The sequence below is a fragment of the Mycteria americana genome, assembly GCF_035582795.1.
Source record: "Mycteria americana isolate JAX WOST 10 ecotype Jacksonville Zoo and Gardens chromosome Z unlocalized genomic scaffold, USCA_MyAme_1.0 Scaffold_18, whole genome shotgun sequence".
NCBI lineage: Eukaryota > Metazoa > Chordata > Aves > Ciconiiformes > Ciconiidae > Mycteria > Mycteria americana.
The window spans coordinates 7447274-7472510 of record NW_027445436.1 but is presented as its reverse complement, the minus strand read 5'-3'; the positions used below and the strand labels follow the sequence as shown (position 1 = coordinate 7472510).

At 42.5% G+C, this 25237-nt stretch overlaps 1 protein-coding gene across 1 annotated transcript in view; it reads right to left on the bottom strand.

The window, feature by feature from the left end:
* LOC142402884 (transducin-like enhancer protein 4) overlaps nucleotides 1–18563 on the bottom strand; it is a 140367-nt gene extending 121804 nt beyond the window's left edge. Inside the window, 4 exon segments of the mRNA XM_075488774.1 lie at nucleotides 15116–15160; nucleotides 16549–16612; nucleotides 17343–17437; nucleotides 17911–18563. Coding sequence (XP_075344889.1) covers nucleotides 15116–15160; nucleotides 16549–16612; nucleotides 17343–17437; nucleotides 17911–18117 — 411 coding nt within the window. The 5' untranslated portion in view covers nucleotides 18118–18563.
* Between the last annotated feature and the right edge of the window lie 6674 nt (nucleotides 18564–25237).

The following is a 25237-nucleotide window of genomic DNA, read 5'->3' as shown; positions in this document are numbered from 1 at the left end:
AACGTGCCTTTTGGTATTGGTACACTTATGAAACCCGCATGAGTTTGTACTGTTGGCGGTACGGATTTACTGGCACCGAACTTGGATATTGGTTTATTGATATCAAATTTGGATATATTCGTCGGGCACTGCGAAATCGGCAATTAAGTGTGAATGAGCTGAGTTAACTCTGGTGTGACTGGTGAGTGACTGAGACACAGTGTGACTGCAAAGTGAGTGTGGAAAACCTGGAGACCTGTGTGTCTCATCCTGAAAATGAATGTGAACCGCTTTTCCTCGTAAATTGTTTTATTTGTGACCAAAATTTATGGGTTGTATTTGGATGAGATATCCAATGTGAGAATTGTGGAACGTGGTCAGAGCGGGAGGATAAAGCGCGACAGGTTGAGGTTATTAAAAAAATCTGTGGGAGAATAACGGAACTACAGAATCAATAAGGTAGAATGGGGGGACAGCAAAGTGGTGGTATTGTAAAGAAAAGCCCCCTAGGATGTATCTTAGCACATTGGAAAGAGATAGGGGGACAACCAGGTGGGAGTGTGAATAAGAAAACACAAATCAAATACTGTAATCAGTGGTGGCCCCTGTACAAATTAGAAGATGGTGAAAAATGGCCCTTTAATGGATCTTTAAATTAAAATACTATATTGTAGTTAATGTTGTTCTTACGGAGAGAAGGAAAATGGGATGAGGTTATGTATGCGGATATGTTTTTTACTTTGGGGAATCGCCCAGAGTGGCAGAAGGATTGTGGTGTTAACATCCCTCCCCAAGACCCCCTAGTTTTATCTCTAGAAAGGGAAAAGAGAAGTGAGAGGAGGGAGCAGGAGAGAATGAGGAGATGTTGCTCAGCATGTAGTATTGGACAAAGGTGTTTGAAAGTGATGAAACCCAGAAAAAAAACCGAGGAGGTAGAGGATCAGCCCGAAGATTTGGGATTGCCCCCCACACACCCGCCGTCACTATGCGAAAGAGATAGTGGCAGTGAGGAGGAAAAAGCAGTGGATGATTTTATTCCGGTTACCGCACAGACTCGGAGTAAAACTCAAAAAGCCCCGCAACTCCTGGTCCCATTGCGGGAGGTAATGGGGGTGGGAGGCCCAGCTAGAGTAAAAGTTCCTTTCTCCACTGCCGATTTAGATGCCTGGAAAGAGGTAGCTAGGGGATATAGAGACGACCCCTCTCGAGTGGCAAAACGATTTGAATTAATAATAAAGAGCCAGGATCCTGATTGGACAGATATAGATTTGATTTTGGAAGAACTGACCGAAACAGAAAACCAATTGGTATTAAAAACTGCTCGGACTCATGTGCAGGCCCAAATTACTGGGGGAATCTTACAGGGAAATGTGGACAATTACATTCCCCTGACTGACCCACATTGGGACCCCAATGATGGGCATGATTATAGGCTGTTAAGAAGATATCAAGATTGGATAAAACTGTGATTAGAGAATGCAATTCCAAAACCCGTAAATTGGTCAGCATTATATGCTATCAAACAGGGGCAGAGGGAGATCCCTACCGAATTTTTGGATCAGTTAAGAAATGCCATGAGAAAATACACCACCCTAGATCCCTCCTCGGATGTGGGACAGCAACAGCTTGTCTCTCTATTTTTGGGGCAATCATCTACGGATATAAGAAAGAAGTTACAGAAACTAAAAGAACCGGAAATAAGGGACTTAGAGAAATTGCTTGAGGAGGCATGGAAAGTTTTTAGGAATCGGGAGGATGTGGATAGGGGAAAATTGACGAAAGTAATGGCGACAGCTACGGTGGCAGCCTTGGAACAGAGAGGAATGGTGAACAGAGGAGGATTTAGAGGACGAGGAAGGGGAAGGCCCTCTGGAAGTAGAGGAGGACTGGGGAATGTATTGGGAAAGAATCAATGTGCGTATTGTCGAGAGGAAGGACATTGGAGGAGTGAATGTCCAAGACTCAAAGGAACCCCGCAAGTCTTGATTGCTGGAGCAGAGGCCAATTGACGGGGACCTGGGGAATCTACCCTAGCAGATCCACTGGTTAAGATAAGGCTAGGGAGATAAGAGAAAGAAGTGGAATTCTTAGTAGACACAGGTGCTTCTTTCTCTGTTTTAAATCAAGAATTGATACCTGTGAGTAAAGACTTTGTGACTGTAGTGGGAGCTACTGGCCAACAGGAAAAGGCGTTCTTTCTAAAACCCCTTAATTTTAAATTAGGAAAACAGGCTGGGATACATCAAGTCTTATCCTTGCCAAATTCCCCTAAATACTTGTTGGGCCGGGACCTATTAGAACAATTGGAAGCAGAAATAGTCTTTAAACAGGGGACCATGGAATTAAAGGTGAAGGAAGACCAATTAATTGGAATTCTAAGCTTAGCCCTAATGTACCCTGAAAGGTCCGCTGCACCAATGCCCGAGATTGAAGAAATTATCAATCAGGTATACCCAGGAGTATGGTCTGCAGGAACCCCAGGAAGAGCAAGGAATGCCATACCCATAGTAGTAGAACTCAAGGAAGGAATAAGCCTGGTACGACAAAAACAATATCCCTCGAAGTTAGAAGATCAAAAAGGGATAGAAGGCCCAACTAATAACTTTTTACAGCATGGACTGTTAGTGGAATGTGAATCAGAATATAACACCCCCATATTACTGGTAAAAAAGCCAGACGGGACTTACCGAGTAGTACAAGATTTAAGAGGGATAAATAAGATTGTTAAAGGTTTATACCCTGTGGTGGCCAATCCTTATACTTTACTTACTAAATTACGAAATAATCAAGTACGGTTTACAGTATTAGATCTGAAAGATGCATTCTTCTGCTTGCCTCTGGCCAAGGAGAGCCAAAACCTATTGGCATTTGAATGGGAAAGTCCTACTACTGGTAGGAAAACCCAACTTACCTGGACAGTGTTACCCCAAGGTTTTAAGAACAGTCCAACCATCTTTGGGAACCAATTAGCACGAGAACTTGAGACATGGGATCCTCCCTCCAGAGACGGAACTCTTCTACAGTATGTGGATGACATTAATAGCAACAAGAAGCCATCTGCAGAACCCCCCTCCCTCAAACGGTAAAGGAACTCAGGACCTTCTTCGAAATGGCAGGTTGGTGTTGATTATAGATTTACAACTATGGAATAATAGCAAAACCTTTGTATGAACTTTTGAAAAACAATCCTACTCAATTGATTTGGTCCAGAGAAGCTCAAAATGCATTCAAAACACTTAAAAAGGAACTGATGAAGGCCCCAGCCCTGGGCCTACCTGACGTTACTAAACCCTTCCGGCTGTTTTCCCATGAAAAACAAGGTATAGCTCTGGGAGTCCTAGCTCAGCGACTGGGACTCTACAAAAGAGCTGTGGCCTACTTTTCTAAGCAGCTTGATGAAGTAAGCAAAGGGTGGCCAGGGTGCCTACGAGCTGTGGCAGCTGTAGTACTAAATATCCAAGAGGCCCGGAAATTTACCTTAGGCCAAAAAAATCAGTGCTGGTTTCACACACAGTATCAGCCGTACTAGAACAAAAAGGAAATCATTGGCTTTCTCCATCCCGATTTTTACAATACCAGGCTATTCTAGTTGAACCAGACGATGTTAGTATTGAAGCGACTAATGTTACAAACCCAGCTTCTTTCCTCAGTGGGGTGACATCTGAATCATTGATACATGACTGTTTGGAAACTATAGAGACTGTATATTCTAGCAGACCAGATTTAAAAGAAGAACCCCTGGAAGATGCACAAGACTCCTGTTTCACGGATGGAAGCAGCTTCGTCCGACAAGGTATTCGAAAGGCTGGGTACGCGGTGACAACAGCAAGCAAAGTAATTGAATCTCAATCATTACCTGCTGGAACATCAGCTCAAAAGGCTGAAATTATTGCCCTGACTAGGGCCCTGGAATTGGCAAAAGGGAAAAAGAGAAATATATGGACAGACTCCAAATGTGCCTTTGGAGTTGTCCACGCTCACGGAGCAATTTGGAAGGAACGAGGACTACTAACCGCACAAGGGAGACAGATCAAGCACGCTGAGGAAATCCTTCACCTGTCAGAAGCAGTCCAACTGCCAACCAAAGTCGCCATCATGCACTGCCGAGGACACCTGAAGGGTAACACTGACCAGGAAAAAGGTAACAGGTTGGCTGATTATGAGGCTAAACAGGCAGCGGAGACAATGCAAAAGATTTTAACCTTAATTCCAGGTAATAGAAGTAGGAGTCTAGGTGACCAAGAAAATGTTGAATATTCTAGGGCTGATAAAGAATTAATAGAAGAAATGGGAGGGCAGGTTCCCTCCAAAGGATGGGCCCACTTGAGTGATGGCAGGATTATAATTCCTGCCAAACAGGTATGGGGAGTTGTTAAAGAAGAACACGATAAGACACATTGGGGGGCAGATTCCCTGTATACATTTTTAAATCAAAAATTAATAGGGAGAAATTTGTATACTACAGTTCGACAGGTGACTCAGCAATGTGAAATATGTTTGAAAAATGATCCCAATACAGGTAACCGGGCACAATTAGGAAGTATTGGGAGAGGAAATGTACCAGGGGACCACTGGCAAATTGATTTCTCTGAACTTCCAAGAAAAGGGGGGTACAGATACCTATTGGTACTTACAGACACCTTTTCCGGATGGCCAGAGGCATTCCCTTGTAGGACAAACAAAGCGAGAGAAGTAACTAAAGGTATTATTAAATGAAATAATACCTCGATTCGGGGTACCTATGGTCATTTCATCAGATAAGGGGTACACATTTTTGTGCAGAAGTAGTGCAACAGGTCAGCAAACTATTAGGAATCGATTGGCAATTACACACACCCTACAGACCACAAGCCAGCAGGCAAGGAGCTAAAATATGTCAAGAAGCAAACCTATATTGGTATCCAGCACTGCCTATTGCACTACTTTGGATACGTGTAAAACCTAGGGCCAAAGAAAATCTGAGCCCTTTTGAGATATTATATGGGAGGCCATATCAGGCCAAATATCAAGGGGAAGATTTGAATCAGCTGGGAAATAACTATTTACAAAATTATGTTATATCCTTAGGAAAACAATTGGAAAGGATTAATAAGACTGTTTTGGGAGCCAGAGCAAAAGGGTTAGATCACCCAATCGACCCATTTAGCCCTGGAGATTGGGTTTATGTTAAGAATTTTTCAGGTGACCCATTGGAGGAGAAGTGGAATGGACCTTATCAGGTGTTGCTAACCACTTTCACTGCAATCAAGATTAAAGAGCAGACAGCTTGGATCCATTACTGCTGAGTAAAGAAAGCTTTAGGTTTCTAAAGAGGCTAAGGGTTGTTGGATTTGTACTGCCCTACCGAGAGGTAACATGAGACTCCCTTTGTACGGCATAGGGTCGACTCATTGGAATTGTGACAATAATACTTGGCCTGAGTTTTGGAAAAAATGAGATGGAGGATATTGTAGTTATGATAATTCAAGATATGAGATCGGACCAAGATTTGACCTACAGATACTAAAAAAAAAAACCCCAAAAACTAACACCCAGATTCTAGTTAGCAATAATAGTTGCCTATGGAAGGCAAGATCCAATAATTGTCTGTGCCGCCCCCCCCCCGACAACAAGTATCATAACTGTTCTTGTAGGAACGGGTGGGATGATTATTGGATCAACAAGACTGCGGTAGAAATAGGAACTTGGAATTTGACGGGATTGAACGTGAAACCTATAGCCCTACCAAGTGGGATGGCAGTAGAAATACATCGGTTGGATGGGTAAGCAAAGGACCATTTTATGGAGCTAATCTCACAGCCACCGACGGACCCTGCAAACTACCCGACGGGTATTTTACCGAAATCAGTACTCAATAGTCGGGATGAGGATTCTTTATTGCAGCGCTGGGCAGCACTGGGGATTGCTCCGCCACAAGTGCTCCGCCAGGTCAGCACAACACATCAGTTCATATACAGAAAAATCATACATATTCATCAGATTTCCTGAAAAGGGCAGTTTTATGGTGATGAGTTCCCGCAATTCATTTACATACTCCAAGCATGCGCAGTAAAATTAGGGTTAGGGTCTTTTCACCCTCCCGGTGGTCTTCCATAGTCTTCCTCACGTTGTCCGCTAGTTGATCTTTGGGCTTCCTTTGTCCCTGTATAGTCATTGAGTTAGCTCATCAGTCCTTCAGCCTCAGAATGTCACAAGGGGGTCGATTTAAACTAGTTCTTTGGTGCTTATCTTTGGCACAATCGTCCTGAGTTCCTGTTATCAGTGATTTAATTAGGAAGCCTAACGAGCTTGCTCAAGGCCTGTTTAGTCCTCTCAGGTAAGAAGTCACAGGAAATGTCCTATCATCAACTCTGCTCAGCAGGTAACCAAAACTATCTTTGCAGGGGAAGAGAACAAAAGAGAACAAGGATGGGAGTGAAACTAAAAAAATGCAAGTCTATGTCTTAGTCAGGGATTGTCAGGGATTTAACCCTTTCACTATCATACTCACTCTTAACGAAAGGCAAACCCTGGGAGTGGAAATTAGAACATAAAGAGGCAGTCAAAACTCTAACTGAAGAGTTAAAAACGTATCAGTCGCTGGGACCAGTACACCCCCACGACCCTATTATAGCCGAATGGGGTTTCACCAAACATGCTACTTACTGTAACCTGTTCCAAACTGGGCCTGATGGGCCAAAAAGACCTTTATTGTTTAGCTCAACGGCATTTAAAGAAACAGAACAATGATACTCTGAATGGGAAAAGGGACTTTTATCGTTTGTCGGAGCAGTTAAACAAGTTGAGAAAATACATCAGGGACAACCTGTGAAAACTAGAGGACCATTTAATTTACTAGAAGCAATCCTAAAGGGGACTGCTGCCCCAGAAGGAGTTGCACAAAAACCCACTGTCCAAAAATGGTATGCCTACCTAACAGGAGTTGCAGAAAATATGCAACTAACTGAAGGACACACTAAGGTTCCCAAATTGCAGATGCCCATAAACACAGACCCTTTAGCGTTACAACAACCATTTAAACCTTCACCCATTCTGGATGCACCGCCCCTCACTGAGGGTACACCAACAGAAAACATTTGGTTTACAGATGCTTCAGCAAAAAGGGTAAATGGTAAATGGCAATATAAGGCCGTTGCATTAGATGTTACCACCGGCAAACAAGTAGTAGAAGAAGGTGAAGGCAGTGCACAAGTAGGAGAAATAAGAGCAGTTGTTTTGGCAGCACAGAATGGAGCAAAAATCATATATGTAGACTCTTATGCTGTGTGGGCCGGTGCCACACAGTGGCTCTGTCAGTGGGAAACCTTGAATTGGGAAGTAAATAGATCCCCAGTTTGGAGAAACAAAGATTGGCAATTATTACTAGATATAGCCAGGAAAACACCTTTCAAGATGGGATGGGTAAAAGCTCATGCTAAAGATAATCAACCAGCCACAAAGTGGAATCAAAAGGTAGATGAGCTAACTAAAATTAGGAAAATCACCTTATATCCTGAGTGGTATCGATTGGGAGAATGGTTACATCAAAGTCTAGGCCACACAGGTAAAGAAGCACTTTGCTGCACAGAGTAAAGGCTGGCCTATAAGCAGAAAATCTTGTGAAACTATTCTTACAGAATGTCCCCAGTGTAGATTAAAATTACAAGCAGATCATCCTGCTAAAGCACCACCTTTACATATCAGTGAAGGGAAAGCTTTATGGTCTACATGGCAAATTGATTATATCGGACCATTCAAATCCTCTGCAGGATATCGATACATCCTCACAGGAGTGGAAGTAGTCTCCGGCTTGCTTATGGCGACTAAACGTCGGAAAGCCGATGGGCGAAATACAGTGCGAGGGCTATCAGTTTGGTTCTCAAATCTACCTACTCCTGATGTTATCCAGAGTGATAATGGCTCACACTTTTCGTGTAAGGAAGTGCAAGATTGGGCAAAACAAGAGGGAATTAGATGGGTATTCCACACCCCATACTACCCTCAATCAAATGGGATGGTAGAAAGAGCTAATGGCTTGTTGAAAAGGAATCTCAAACCACAGGAAGCTCAATGGGATACGAGACTTCCCAAAGTACTCCATCAATTAAATAATCGATACGGGCCTACTGGAAGCCCTGTAAGCTGAGCGTTCTTTGTAAAAACTGAGCTTAGCGCTCCACCTACTAGGAAAAGAGAATATCCAATGACATTACAGCCAGGACAGCCTGTGATGGTCAATTTACCATCCATCGGTACTGTGCCTATGACTTTAATTAAACCTCGTGGCCCACTTGCCTGGGAAGCTACTGATAGCAGTGATGCAAAACACAGAATTAGTGCACGATGGATTTTTCCTTCTTCTTAACGGGGTAACCTGTTCGGACTGTCCCCACCGAAACAAGTCTCTGTTTTCTCTTACAGCACCCCACAGGATGGCAGACGGAAATGCTGTGTTTGTGTTACTGTTCCAAACCCTAACAATGCCGCTCCTCTTAGCCTGTGGTCAAAGAACCCTAGAGTGGCCACGGTCTCAAGCTCGTGTTAAGTACACTGGAAGTATGGGAATACACTCTAGTAAGGGAGATTTAAAGCTTTCCACCGTGGTCATGCACAGAACTGAAACATACTTAGAAAACGAATGGAGCTGGGATAAAGATGAAGCTGATGATAAAGTTCCCCGACTCCGAGGAACGGCAGGGAAAGAAATTAAAATAGGATGCCGGATGATCAATGGGTCTACCCATGAGAAGGCATCTCAGATTTCTGTGTACAACATTACATCAAACCCAATAGCCAAAGATACAAAACTTTGCGCCTTTGAAAGACTGGACTGTTGGTACAATTTTACCTTAGTACAACCTGGTTTTGTAGTCTGCCTCTGGGCTCACCATAGCGTGGGACTATCCTTTAAATTTAAAATAGACATTACTGAGCCTAGCACAACAACATCCGCCCTGACTGTAAAGGATAAGAAAATTCTATCCCCACAGATTTCTGAAGTTGGACCGTATGTGATCAAAAATACAGGCCAACAACAAGTGTTATTTAATCCATCATGGTCTCTTAAACAAGTAGAACTACTGATGCAAATTAATATGTCTGCAATCAAACCGACCTGTTCACCATTCCTAGGTACGTCCTATGCAGGATGGTTAGCATGGTTACATGGGCGAACCCTCACCTCTCCAAGACGAACAAAGAAAGGTGTGACTGGTATCATAGGGACAGGATTGGGAGTCTTAAATAGTATAGATGCCGAAGTACTTGTAAACAAACTGAGCACAACAAGAAGTGATTTCAACAAATTAGAACACCCATTGCGGTCTTCTCTGTTAGCATTGGGAACTAACCGATGGCTCTTATCTGATATATTACTTCAGTGGGAAAGAATTAATGAAAGGGACCACCAACTGATTGGATGCACTTGGTGTAGCCCAAAACAATGTTTCTCTAGCTCTTAGTTGTATCCAAGCTCAACTGTGGATGCAATCTATGGTAGCAGCAATTATAAGAGAAGGTGAAGAGGGCACCTTACCCACTGAAATTCGAAAGGTAATTTGGGATAATGCAACTAAATTTGAGAAAGAATTCCAATCCTGGTGGTATTTAGTCAATTTCACTTATGACCCAATCAACAATAAGGCCACAGCTTTTGTCTTAACAATACACAATGCTTCGGTATACACCATATACCCAATCATTGCGTTAGGATTAAATCACGATGGAACTATACTCTATCCATTAGAACATAGAGTGTGGGCCCAACAAAACGGAAACAAATGGCAAACTGTTGATGTTAACGCATGCGTTGTACGGGAACAACAAGGATTTATTTGTGAGAGTAACACCATCAAAGCCCAAGACATTTGTCTTGACACTGAACAAAATGTTTGTCATTTTGAAATACAACCCGATGAAGCCCCTGAAACTGTACTTGTGTATATTGGAAAAGGATGTGTTTGTATGAGAACCATTTGTGATTTTATATTCGTAGATAACATTACTGTAGATACAAGCAATTGCTCAAATATTTGTGTTTGTAACTTTACTAAAATTGTGGGATGTGACTTCAATTATTCAGCTCCTGTTACGCCTTATCAATTGTTACAATCTAACTATACATTGAGTCGAGATTTATTGCCTTCCCCCATCGGAATGAATCTTACATTGGTGAAGAAACTACTACAACACGATGACCTGTGTCAACTGCTAGAACGCATCCGAAACAATGGACGCAAAACTCTGATCACCGTTTGTCATGATGCAGAAGAGATACACCATGTCTTGGAAAGAGTGAAGAAGGATGGAGAACACCATTGGTGGGAAACGCTTCTTGGATGGTCACAGACAGCAACGGGAGTGTTTAATCTTATGCTTCACCCAGTTGTTATTTTACTAACTCTAACATTAGTGTGTCTATTGCTTATAATTATATTGTATATAAAGGTTTGACACGATAAAACAAATAACCCAACTTCAACCACCCAAAACATACAAATTAACGCATAACAAATAGCAGTGCTTCACTGTCTACTTACCGTGGATCTATAAGCGCACAAACTATCAATATACTATTTATGGCACAGAGGCAAGAGGTGACCGTACCACCACTCTGTGAAGGTAAGATGAATTGACTATAGTCACAGGGTGGAGTGTGGCAGTGTGCTCTGCCCCCTGCTCCCTGCACAAGCAGTAACCATCAGTGGGAGTCATCCTGATAGCTGCATCCAGCTTATGCTGGACCTTGAGGATGGATGGCAACAAAGTAGCCAAGGGCTGCCTGAAGCAGTGATCCAAACGTCTTGCTGATATGCAAATATGACCATAAGTCAATCATCTTGCTCCTTAAATAGTGGACAGCCCAGGGCCCGTTGAGCTCTCCTGCACGGCAGCAGGCTGCATGCCAGGATCTCCCCTTGAGCAGGGACGCCTCTCAAGGTTACTCCTCGAGGTTGAGAGATTCCTTGCCACAACAGATCCTCGGTAAGTGACTAATAGCATGCTAAACTTTGGAATCTTAGCTAAGTGATATAAAGGATTGATTGCGCACATATAATCCTTTAGACATAAACCGTTGACCAAGTCTGGGACTAGGACTAGATCCAGCCACACCTAGACTCCTCTCTAAGAAGGAGTTCAGAAAGCAAGGGGATCCTTTTCCGAACCTCATGACTCAACGGGAGGGTCTCCCTGACAGTTTTGTCTGACCCTGTCCTCTACACAGTAAATGATCAAGTGTACCTTGCCATCAAATCTTGTTAAAACACTGTTGCATTGAACTTTGTTAACTCCCTATTCTGTATCAATAAACTATATTTTTACTTCTCTCTTGCGAGTGAAGTGCACTCTCACTCCATCCGCGACACTACTGCAACTATGATTATGACATCCTATCAGCTAGTAGAGCCCTTTCATTTCTATGCAATTAATACTTTAGCAACACTCAAACGACTGTTGCCCAAGTCCTGTAATAAAACTTACATGGATTGGACTAAAATGGGAGGGTGTGGGGTTCTTACTGTGATTTTAAAAAGTCATTTAATTTATTTTTTTAATATCCATCTTCTTAAAGATCTGAACTTTCTTTCAAAAATGCTGAAATCCAGCATTCCCAACATGTGAATTAATTCAAAGATAGAGATTTAACCAGAAAAGAGAATCATAATTTATGGCTTGCCACCTCCAAAAACATAATAAAAAAAGAGAAGTGAATGCTGCATCCTATTTATGTTCTCCATCAATCCTCTTCGCAAGTATCTGTTGTCTGTAGTCAACTACAGACACTTATTTTAAGTGATAATTACAATTCCGAATTAAAACCTTCAGAAAGCATGTTTGCTTACAGCAATTTAAATAAACTGTTTACCATAACATTAAAACTGCCTAATGTCAGAAATTAAACTGAATGACCACCAACAAGAAGTAGCAACACTATATTAGAAACTTAGTAATAAATAGGCACTTTCAGACCACATTCAAATGTTCACATTTATTCTATTATTGACATTTAAAACTGTAGGGAAGTATCTGTTCATACTGTAACCCACAATCCCCAACTTTTTGTCTTTTCTTCAGAATGTGCCTATTTTGAAGCTCTATTGATCCTACTAGAGAATATAAAAAATTAGGTTAATATTTTAGGCTATAACACCACTTTCACAAAACGCCCCATTCTAATTCCATTCTAATGCTATTTAATTTAAATTTTGGTAACTGAGTAATTATGTTCTCAAACATAATTGTTAAAAATTGGCAACATTATTCAGGCTTAATTAAAATCAAATCCAATATACTAAATATACTTCAATTGGTACTAATTACATTAGCTTTCCTTTCAGAATGACAAATTCCCCATAGGTTTCAGTTTTATGAGTCATCTATCAAAATCAACACAGGATGACTGATGGGTCATCATGAGGGGTGGGAAAAGAAATGCTTTTCCTCCCTCCTTTCCTCCTACCACTCCTCATACACATATGGGCACACACCATTGCTGCTCTGTGCATTTATCCTTTTATCAAATTTGCTAAGTCAGTGTCATGACTCCATCACAGCCATCATTTTCTGTTCCAGTGAAAAATTTCTCTAAAAATAAATACACCATGGCTGTGAGCAGCCAAGAAGAACAGAAGCTTTAACAGAAAAATACACAAAGGTTTCACATATCAGGGCCATCAATTACTACAGTACTTCAAGGACTCCAGGGAGTCCTTCTCTTGAACCTTTTGAGACATAAATCTAGTAAGTGAATAAGTCCAACCTGACCTTGAGAACTAGGCCAAATTATGCCAAAGGGCAACTTCACTGCATTATTGTCTGCTTTTCCATTACAAGGGCATCCAGTGAGCACATCTGGAAAAGAACCTAAGAGGAACCAAGGCTGTCTGCCCATAAAAACAAATAAAGACAGATATGCCTCTGTGCTAAAGTGAAAAACAGAAAAAAAAAAAATTCACTAAATAGGTGGTTTGCAGGGCTATCACATTGTGAAATACAGACAAACTGCCCTCAGGATTTTTGATGGGATTGAGTTTAGAAAGGAAAAAGTGAATTGCTCAGTTTCAGCTGGATAAAATCAGGAAGGAAGAAAAGAGATTTTAAACTGGAAGGCTAAAAAAAGCTTCAAACACATCAAATGAAACAATCAACACTATAGACAAAAATTGGGTCTTAACACTGCAATCAAAACAAGATGGGAAATATTTTGTAGTTGCTGAAACAAAAGGAGAAAAAAATGCTGTGCAAATAGAATGGGAAACATGAAAGAACTAACATCAGATTTAAGAACGATATAGGACATGGTTTTAGTTGCAACTAATTTCAGTCAACATCTGACAAAATAAATATTTTTGCACGAGAGTACAATACTTACGTAACTAATTTGAACAGAAGTAACAGTAATGGAAATGGTGTTTAATTAAAATTCGGTCCTTTGCAATCCCCATATTTATTTGTAAATAAGTATTTACTTTTTCCAGAATATCATTGAAGTCTCCGTCGCCATAATTGCATACAACTTCTGAAGTATTTAGAAATAAACAAAACAAAAACCCATTTAGTTTTCCTCAAAACAATATAATTACACATTTTTCATGCAACCTGATTTTATCCTATGGAATTTTGCGGTGTCAGTTTAGGTCTACATACAACTAATTGCTGTGAAAACAGAGTATCTAGATATATAAACAAGTTTGACTACAATGGTTGCTTTCAAATGCCTATGAGAATTTGCTACGTAGGTGACCTGTAAGGACTGTAAATTTTATAAATCGTGTTCATACCTATTATTTTAGGTTTAATAGCCTGAAACAATATGGTTATTCATTTGAGAACAGATCCAAACCCTCCAAGAGTCAGTGAATAGTCTTTCATCAGTACCAATGATCTGAATCAGATCCACAGAGTAACCATATAGTTAGAATTTGATCAGCTACAATCACAGCCTTTTCTTCTCACCTGTTTCTTAAACACACTTTTTGAGTCTTTATGGGTAAGTATCACATCTGTGAGAAGCACATTTGAGTTCAACGGACCTGTGTATATGTCTGTAAAAAACTGTATATGTACAAAGTTCCATAGGTTTAGAGCTTCAGATTCAAAATGCTTTGAGGCAGGAAATCCCACCGTCTTTGTATTTGTATACTATCTAGCCCAAATGGCCCTAATCACTACTGTGACACTGGGATGCTAATGGAATACAAAATATAATAAATAACGTGGAAAAAAAACCCCATTGAACTATATGCCTGCCCTCAACGAGATAAAGAAATCCTATTTCCACAACCCAGAGAAGTTCCAAAACCCTTAGTTTGAACAGAAATGCATACAGATCAATTTTCAGATGATCTTTCTTCTCCCAGCCAACCATTTCTTTATTTTTGCAGTTTATACTCCCCAGCAATGCTGATGAATTGCTCAACCATTAGCTAAAATGAGTTGTCAGTATTAAACTCCACCATATAAAAAGTTCCTTCACTAGAAAAGAGGTCAGATGTTCAATTCATTCTCCTCTAGAGAAAGTTAAAACACACACATTACTGAATAAGAAATTCTAATTACACTACCATGCTCCATCTGACTAATCTCCTCCTAATCTTGGCCTAAGTGCTAGACTTCAAGGCACAAAACTGAGCATGCTAACATCTTCATAGAAAACTCATTTACTCTTTTGAGTTTGAAAAACTAAGACACTATTTTTGGACAAAGGTCCAAGTAAGAAGCCTGTAGGAAACAGGAGCATGGCTGTACATCAATTGCTTTTGTAGTTCCATCTTAAATCTGTTCAGGTTAACTGAAGATGATAGTATTTTTCTACACACAAATACACATCCCTTGACACCTAAAACATGTTTACAATGCAGCTGTCATTCCAAAAAGTAAGCCTCAAAGGTTAGAGAGATCTGAAGCTACAACCCATGTTCCCATCCCTACTCATGTCCACTTGCATGTGCAGGGGCAGAAAGTCAACAGAATAACACACAACAGGGAGCCAACAGGTATATAACAGATGGAAGTGTCAGGGCATCGTGGAGCTGAAAAAATATCCAGTGCACTTAAACATGCAATTAAATCAACTCACACAGAATACACATATGTTTTAAGACTGATGAGATAAATTATACAGAACATTCTTACAGAAAACAAAATATTTGCCTACCTGTTTATGCATCTCTATATTCAACCCATAGGACATCTCATAATACTAAGAAGGAAGAAAATGGCTCTATTAGAACTTGCAGTCATAAAAATAATTTGAAAATTCACTTTGAATCAAACATCATCTGTATAAAGACATACAGACCTAAAAACATTTATTAGCCTTGAAAAGCTCCCGGAATTTGAAAGAGCATCTTACAGCAACCTTTCCCTCCCCCCCTCCTTTTTCGCTTTATCTACATTGCTTCTTATCAACTTCAAAGAACAGTCATAAAACAAGCAAAAAAACCAACAACAAAAAAACCCCCAAAACAAAACAAATCCATGAAACAACAAGAAACAACCCCCCCAAAAAACAGAGTTAAAGATTAGAAGCAGAGAAAACACACATAAAGTACTCAAGATTTTATTCCGTAGCACACATTAAAGATGCCAAAAAAAGCCTAAAGTGCTTGAAACTAGACATAGAAATAGATCAGCAACCTTTAAAAGACTGGTTATTTGATATTTTAAATTAAAAACACAAAAAAAGACACAATTAAATTGTAGGGATGCAAAAAATAAAAGAACATGGAAACTCAGAGCCAAAACAGATGATCCGTTCTACAGATCTCTTGTTGTGCCTCAATATCGCAGGGAACTCAGTTCAGTGTGTAATGTTAGTACCAAGCAATTTCCAAGACTTCAGCACATCAGGCGTGAAAAAGACAAATGCGAGCCTTAACATATACTTGTGCTCTTGGTAAAGTTTTTCAAGGTTATTTACTATTTTTGTAAATATAAGGGTGTTATTTGTCATGTACATACGGAAAACAGTTAATCCTTCACAGATGTACAAGAGAGCTGATAGCAAGAACTCCTCTGGAGACACCACGATCCATCATGTAATTATGTATTTATAGATTTCATTCTATGCAAGTTATTTAACCAGAAAGGCCACAACCATCGAGGAAACCCCATTCACAGCTCAGATCCCTGACATTCTGAATTTAGTAAAACAATAAGCCAGCAGCCCAGAAGCAACAGTTCTAGGAAGTGGGCTTTGGGTTTATATATGGTTCACTCTCTTAACAGAAAACAGATTACCCTGAACTGTTTTACGAAGATATGATAGTTGGGAGAAGTCAGCAAAAGTGAAATCATCATCCCTAAAAAAGTTGTGCATGCCTTTTAAAGGGCTGACAAGTAATCTGCTAGCATTCTGAAGAAGTATCCCCAATTGCTTAAAACATTAAAAAGCAGATTCTGCATAGAAACTAATTGCTACAATCAAGTTATAAACCCCTGAAATGAAGAATTTATAATAGAAATATTGATGCAACCTTAACAGCAGCAGCACTACTATAATCTGTTTGCCTCCAGCAATCCAAATGTACGTTAGTTTCAGTATACCAAGCTAAGAGACATTTTGAATTTGTTATGCAGCTTGCTTACCATAACATAATGTCGCTGCATCTCTGTCTTCTCACTAGCCAATTTTTCACATTCTAGCTTTAAACTGTTAAAAAACCACAAACAAAGCCAAACACATGAACACTTAAAGAAGCAATAAGTTGCTGGGTTTTGTTGTTTGTTTTTTTTCCCTGTTACTGATGACAGAACTGCAAGAAAAATACTATGGTTAGTTTAAGGGATACTGCAGTAAACATCAAGACCTCTGTTGACTTTTTTGTTTTCAGAAGCACACTGAACAATCCTGCGAAAAGTCATTTGACACTTTGAGAATATAATGTTCTTCAACTAAAGGATAATGAAACAGCTCACTAGCTACACTTCCAGGTTATCAACACTTGACATATCAGTGAAAGGCACGAGGGACCTAAGTCAAGACAAGATGGGCACCCTTAGCGGCATTTTGAAGAAAAGCAGAGGATGAGCCCAGCTAGCCACATATTTTTCCTTTGTCCACTAAAAAAAAAAAAAAATTAGAAAGAGAGCATGTGCGTGTGGAGGGGAGGGAATCTACTTCTATCATTCAGTACCTGTCTCTAAGTGAGAGCCTTTCGCCCTGGAGGACCAGGTGCTGCTGGAAATAGGTAGCAGCAGGTTTCAGAGGAGGAGGTACAGCCTCGCTAGGGTGACTGGTCCCCTGTGCATCTTGGGGACTCAGCCAGAAGGGCCTCTGGCACCCACACATCGCCACCTCTTCGGGGAGCCGGGGGAGGGAGGGAGAGGGGATTGGCAAGAGCCCAGCAAACACGAGACTCGGAGAAAGTAAACATCATTACCTGTGGTACTGAGCCTGCAAAAATTGAAACAACTAAATCTAATCGCAGGATTCAGAAATGGTGAATTTAAAGGGCTGAGTGGGCTGATGAGGAGCCTGAAATCAATCAGCAGAGGATCTTTTAATCACCCTCCCGTCTCACCCGCTCCGGGCCGCGTTCCCCCCCACCGGCACCCGGAGCTCCCCCAAACGTGATCGTCCCTCCAGACACCCCGGAGGCACAGCCACCCCCGGCACATGCCCTAGGGGTGGCAGCGACGACTAGACGCCCGCAGTGCCCCGGACTCCCCACCCCGACAGAGCTGCCGCCGCTAGCTCTATCCCACCGGGACACCCCCTCCTCCGAAACAGCCGAGCCCTTGGGATGGGATGGGATGGGATGGGATGGGATGGGATGGGATGGGGGGGGGGGGGGGGGAAGCCGTCTAGAATGAGGGTAACTCTTAAGGAGCCGACCCCCATCCCAGAGCGGCGCCATGGACAACAATAAGAAAATGGCTACAACTCCGCGGTATCACCACCGCTCCGCGCCAGTGCGCTTCCTCCAGGGGCCCACCACCGCCACTCACCGGGTGCCGTGTCTGCGGGTACATCTTGCTCAGGTCGCGGATCATCCACGCCGCTTCAGGAGGCCTTGGCAGCCGGAGCAGCGGGGCTAAGGGCGCGGCGACGAGCAGGGGCGGACCGGCCCCGCCGCCCCGAGGCTGGTAGGGCACCCCCAGCAACAGCAAGACGCGGCGGTGGTGGCATCCCCGGCTCGCGGGGGTCGCTGCCATATTCCCCGGAGCCGGACAGCGCCGAGTACCACCACTCCGATAGCTCCGGCAGGCTGGGAACCCCGTGTGGCGACAGCGACGGATGAAAAGGAAGGCGGGGGAGAAAAAAACCCCTTCCGCTGGCACCGGTATGTGCTTTTCCCAGCGATCCTCTCTGGTTTTTTTCCCTTCTGCAAACTTTTATTGGTCTCGGTTGTTATCCCTCCTACACGCGTTCGAGGAAAAACAGAAGGAAAAAAAAAAAAGAAACAAACCCCTCCTTTCTTTACTAGGACGAGAGCAGGTCCTGGGCTGTGTTGCCGTGAAAAACCGAAATCAGGACTCAATAGTCGGGATGACTATTAAGCAGGTATTCTTTATTGCAGCGCTGGGCAGCACTGGGGATTGCTCCGCCAGGTCAGCACAACACATCAGTTCATATACAGAAAAATCATACATATTCATCAGATTTCCTGAAAAGGGCAGTTTTATGGTGATGAGTTCCCGCAATTCATTTACATACTCCAAGCATGCGCAGTAAAATTAGGGTTAGGGTCTTTTCACCCTCCCGGTGGTCTTCCATAGTCTTCCTCACGTTGTCTTCCTCACGTTGTCGGCTAGTTGGGCTTCCTTTGGGCTTCCTTTGTCCATATATAGTCATTGAGTTAGCTCATCAGTCCTTTGGCCTCAGAATGTTACAAGGGGGTCGATTTAAGCTAGTTCTTTGGTGCTTATCTTTGGCACAATCGTCCTGAGTTCCTGTTATCAGTGATTTAATTAGGAAGCCTAACGAGCTTGCTCAAGGCCTGCTTAGTCCTATCAGGTAAGAAGTCACAGGAAATGTCCTATCATCAACTCTGCTCAGCAGGTAACTAAAACTATCTTTGCAGGGGAAGAAAACAAAAGAGAACAAGGATGCAAGTGAAACTCACAGTAAGGTCTTAGTCAGGGATTGTCAGGGATTTAACCCTTTCATGCCAAATTCAGCTCCAGCTGTGCCTTAGCTTTCCTGATGCCATCCCTACACTCCCAGGCAGTATCCCTATATTCTTCCCAGGATGGGTGTCCCTGCTTCCAGTGCCTGTGCATTCCCTGTTGTGTTTCAGTTTGACCAGGAAGCCCTTACTCAGCCATGCTGGTCTCCTGCCTTCCTTGCCTGATTTCTTACACATTGGAATCGAGAGCTCTTGCGTTCTAAGAAAAATGACCTTAAAGAGCTGCCAGCTCTCTTCTGCTCTTTTATCCCTGAGGGCAGTTTCCCAGGGGGTCCCATCCACCAGTCCCTCAAACAACTGAAAGTTCGCTTTCCTAAAATTCAGGGTCCTAACTCTACTCTTCACCTGGCCCATATCCCTCAAGATCATGAATTCCACCAGGGCATGATCTCTGCAGCCCAGGCTGCCACCAATCTTGACCTCTCCAATTAGTTCATCTGTGCTGGTGAGCAACAGGTCCAGTAATGCTTCTCCTCTGGTCAGGCTGGATTAAGAAATTATCCTCGACACTCTTCAGGAGTCTCCTGGATTGCTTGCAGCTTGCTGTGCTGCTTTTCCAGCAGATGTCAGGGTGATTGAAGTCCCCCAGCAGGATCAGGGCCTGTGAGCGTGATGCTTCCTGTAGTTGAGGTAAGACCACTTCATCAACAGGCTCCCCTTGATCAGGCAACCTGTAGTAAACACCAACCACGAGGTTTCCTTTGATGGCTTGGCCCCTAATTTTTACCCATAAGCTCTTGGCCTGTTCATCTCTGTTTTTCAAAGACAGCTCTGTGCAGTCAATCCATGTATTTACATAGAGGGCAACCCCCCTGCCCCTCCTTCCTTGCCTGTCCCTTTTGAACAGTTTACGGCCATCGATTGCAGCACTCCAGTTGTGTGATTTGTCCTACCATGTTTCAGCAATAGCAATTAGATCATAGCTTTCTAGCTGCACAGTGGCTTCCAGCTCCTCCTGCTTGTTTACCCATGCTGTGTGCATTGGTATAGAGACACTTCAGTTGGGCTATCAACCTTGTCACCTTTTTAGAGTAACATGTCCTAATTCCTTTGAAGCTTTTCACAGGTGTTTCCCTCTTGGTTCCTAATACATCAGCAGCCCCTGGTTCTTCTCTGTTGCTTAAAACTCCATCTCCTCCCCCCCACTGAGTCTAGTTTAAAGCTTGCCTTTATAAGTCTGGCCAGCTTGTTGGCAAAGACCCTCTTGCCCTACTTGGTCAGGTGAATCCTATCAGCTCCCAACAGGCCTGGCTTCTCAGAGGTGTATCCATGATCATAGAAGCCAAAACCTTGAGTATGGCACCAGCCACACGGCCAGGCGTTCACCTGTTCAATTTGTCTCCTCCTTCCTGAAGCCCTTCCTCTGACTGGGAGGATAGAGGAGACCACCACCTGTGCTCCAGATCCTTTTAACATTGCTCTGAGGGACATATAGTCTCTTTGACTACATATGGAAAATGTGGATTGCTATATACCTTTCAAATGTATCTGGGAAAAGAAATACAACTTCCCCGTTGTACTGGGTCTAGCTAGGATGAAGTTAATTTTCTTCAAAGCAGCTTGTATAGTGCTATGTTTTAGATTTGTGACTAAAACATTGTTGATAACACCAGTGTTTCAGTTATTGCTGAACAGTTGCATACACAGCATCAAGGCCTTCTCTATTTCTCACTCTGCCCCCTCAGGGATTAGGCTAGGGGTGGGCAAGAGATTGGGGGGGACACAGCCAGAACAGCTGACCCAAATTGACCAGAGATATTCCATACCATATACCATCATACTCCGCAATAAAACTGGGGGGAGTTTTTCCACTGAAATCCACTCCACACGTGTAAAACAGAAATGCCTCCAAATGTAACTAACTTTGACTTAGCAGCTGAGGGGCCAAAAGCAGTAAAAAATTATAATATAAAAAAAAAGACAGAGAAGCATGCCAGACTAGAAAGGTCAGTTCATGAACATGAGTAGCAGACAATAGTTTACAAGTGAGTTAGGAAAAAGCAGTGTTCAACTCCAGCCTCAGAAAATAAAGCAGTGAGTGAATGAAACGTGAGGAGTTCACGTTATCAGCCTATGACATGTAATGAATTTCCGTACTGATAGCTGGCTCAAGACCCAGACAAAAAGTAGTGTTTGCTACTTCACTGAAATGAATTCGTGAACCTGTCCTTTGCAGATGGATGAAGTCATGAGGTCAGTGCTTTGTCTTCCTGAGGTAAATGTCATACTGTTCAAACTTTTTCTGGATGGTACCATTTTGTGTTGTTTAGCTCATTACCTGCAATATTCTCTTCAGTTACCATTTCAGCAGCAGCAAAGGCTAGTGCCTTAAATAAAAAAAACATAGAAAGGAAAGTTTAATTAATTCATTGAATACTCCTTCTATACAAAACCACATTTCCTTAATATATATTTCAAAAACCGGTTTGACAAGACAGCATTTGCTGCAAAGCTCAAATTGACATGAAATGTACATTATAAAGGTTGACGATATGATTGTTATATTTAAAACCTCTTGAACAAGATCCTTTTTGTACTGATGTCAATGATTTGAATACAAGCAGTGTTTTGGCCCATCTTGATGATCCTTGGGGTTATTTAAAAAAAAATAAAAATCAGTCTGCTCTGATGTGATTTATTCTCTTGTAGCACTCTCCAAATTAATATTGCAAGAGGTAAGAGTAGAACTTTTTTTTTATTTCTGTTTTGGATAAAACACCACATTTTTACAGTGGTTTTCTTATAAACAGAGAAAATTAAATAAATACCAATGAGAGCCAGCAGTATTTATTTGCAAATAAATGATAAAGCTGGTATAAACTCTGCCATTTCTTCAGACTTTGAGTTATACCAGCTGTGGACCTGTGTGAATGAGAAAAGCATTTCATCCACCTATGACACTGGTGGCTGTGCAGAAATGACTGAATACAGAAATTATGAAAGACCATGGAAAACTCACTCATTTTATGTTTCTGTAAAGTTTTCTATTTCTGTAGGTTTAATTTCAGAGTTGTAATATTTGGTGATTTTCTTAAGAGTTCAAGTGTCTGGAATCATGAGTTTATGAGAATCTCCTTGTACTCCTTGCATTTCTTCTTGTACTGGTTTTGGCTGGGATAGAGTTAAATTTCTTCATAGTAGCTAGTATGGTGCTATGTGTTTGGATTTGTGCTGAAAACAGTGTTGATAACACACTGATGTTTTAGTTATTGCTGAGCAGTGCTTACACAGCATCAAGGTCTTTTCTGCTCCTACACTGCCCTGCCAGCAAGTAGGTTGGAGGTACACAAAAAGTTGGGAGGGGACACAGCTGGGACAGCTGACCCAAACTGACCAAAGGGATATTCTATACCATATGACATCATGCTCAGCAATAAAACTGGGGGGAAGGTTGGTGGGGGGGGGCTGCTGCTCGGGGACTGGCTGGGCATCGGTCGGTTGGTAGTGAGCAATTGTTTTCATTTGCATCATTTGTCATTCTTGGGTTTTATTTTCTTCTCCATTATTTTTTTCTTACAATTTTTTTTTTTAAATCTTTTTAATTATGAAACTGTTTTTATGTCAATCCATGAGTTTCTTTCTCATGTTTACCCTTCCAATTCTCTCCCACATCCCACCGTGCGGGGGGGGGGAGTGAGTGGCTGTGTGGTGCTTAGTTGCCGGCTGGGGTTAAACCACAACAGTCCTTTTTGGCACCCAATGTGGGGCTCAAAGGGTTTGAGATAATAACAGATTAGCCAGAGCATATCAGAAGGAATTTATAATTATTATATCTGTTAACAGTTGCTGGTCATGATATTGATTTATCTGTTCTCAATATTAGTTTATCTGACCTATGCCATGCTCCCTTTTTTGCTGTACATGTTAAAGACTGGTTTTGGCTTTTGCAGTTTGCTGTGCTTTGTAGCACTTAGTGATGTTATGCCTGGGAGATTTATTGTTAAAACACTGGCCTTGAGCTTAATCTGGTATTTGGGCTCTGTACTGAAGCCATTACTGTACTTTGGGTACCATCTCATGGAGACAATTAACAATTATACTTCTTCCTCTGAGAGGAAGGATTTTGTGGAGGAAATAAAGAATGGCACCTTCACCACTTTCTTCTGTGATGTTTTCTCCCACGTTACAATAACTTTTCAGTATCTTGAACATCCTTGGGTAATCAAAATACTTCTATTGGTATTTGTTAGGAATATTGTTTCGGCTTTTTCTAAGGTTAACAAGCAATTTAAGAATATGACCCAGGCCCCGCGGCAGTGTGGTCATGGGTGGCAAGGCATGTGGGAGAATATGGGCAGGTATCTAGAAATCTTCTCACCTCCGATGGTCTGGGAACTTCACTTCCGAACAAGTGCAGGATCCTGATGAAGTGATAGAATGTTTGAAAAAAAGATGCCCTGGCTATTCCAAAGAGGCACAACTTATCGCACTGGGCTGGGGCCTGGCCAGCACCTACGAAACGCTGCTCAATATTATGCAGCACCCTCAAGGAGAAGAGAGGGTCTCTGGATCTGAAAACATACCAACAGACGCTATGGCTAAACCAGAGACCCAGCCCTCAACTATATCAGTGGCCCCTATAATTAAAAAGAAACAATCGAAGCGGAAGTCAACTCCTTTAGTAAGGGATGAAGAAGCTTCTCCTAAGAGGGAGCAGGAGAGAGAATCAGAAGAGGCAGCCTGTTCTGCAGCAGAGCAGTCACAAGAACAGGAGGAGGAAGAGACCAAAATCATAAATGAGACAGAAACCACCCGATCCCTATCCCTGAGCAAGCTGCGAGATATGCGAAAATATTTTAGCCGTCAACCAGGCGAGCAAATTCTCAGCTGGTTACTCCGATGCTGGGATATTGGGGCCAATAGTCAGGAATTAGAGGGTAAGGAAGCCAGGCAGCTGGGATCCCTTGCCAGGGATAAGGCCATTGACAAAGGGATTGGAAAAAGGGCAGGAGTCCTCAGTCTTTGGAGGCGACTCCTGTCAAGTGTGAAGGACAGGTATCCCTTCAAGGAAGAACTTGCAAATTCCCAAAGCAAGTGGACCACCATTGAGGGAGGTATCCAGTATCTGAGGGAATTAGCCAAGGTGGAGGTGATCTATAGCAACCTGGATGACGACCAGGTATCCAAAGACCCGGATGAAATCCGGTGCACACAGTCCATGTGACGAAAGTTTATACGAAATGCACCAACGTCATACGCCAACACCCTGGTGATAATGAGCTGGACAGACACGGAGGCACCAACTATGGATGGATTGGCCAGCCAGCTCTGAGAATACAAAGAGAATCTCGCTTCCTCCCTACGGACCTGTGTCTTGGCTGTGGAGAAACTGTCCCAACAATTGTCCCAGCAATCCAAGAAGGATATGTCTTCCTCACTCATACCAACCAACATCTCAGCTATTAAGAGTCAGCCTTTTCCTGTTCAAGGGAGAGGGTACTGGTGGCGCACACCATGTGCAACCCTGTGGTTCTATCTGTGTGACCAGGGGGAGGACATGAGGAAGTGGGATGGTGAACCTACCTGGAGACTAGAAGCTCGGGTACAGGAACTGCAAGAAAAAAAAACAGCCAAAAGGCATCCATCCAGGAAAATGACTGCTTCCGTGTCTGTTGGGCAGAGTAGAAGGGCAGATCGTATTTTTGACCCTGATGAAGGGACTTCTGGTTTGCAGTTACAAAAATCAAGTAATGAATACTCCTACCAGGACTAGAGGGGCCCTGCCTTTGGCCAGGCAGAGGAAAGGGACAACTGGGTTTACTGGACTGTGTGGATTTGATGGCCTGGCACATCAGCCCCAGGGGAGTCTAAGCTCTAGTGGACACCGGTGCACAGTGTACTCTAAAACCATCAGATTACAAAGGGGCAGAATCCATCCGTATTTCTGGAGCGATGGAAGGATCCCAAGAACTGTCTGTGTTGGAGGCTGAGGTAAGCCTAACTGGGAATGAGTGGCAAAAGCATCCTATTGTGACTGGCCCAGAGACTCCATGTATCTTTGGCATGGACTACCTCAGGAGAGGGTATTTCAAGGACCCAAAAGGGTACCGGTGGGCTTTTGGTATAGTTGCCTGGAGTACGGAGAACATTAATCAGCTGTCTAGCTTGTCTCTCAGAGGATCCTTCTGTTGTGGGGTTGCTGCGGG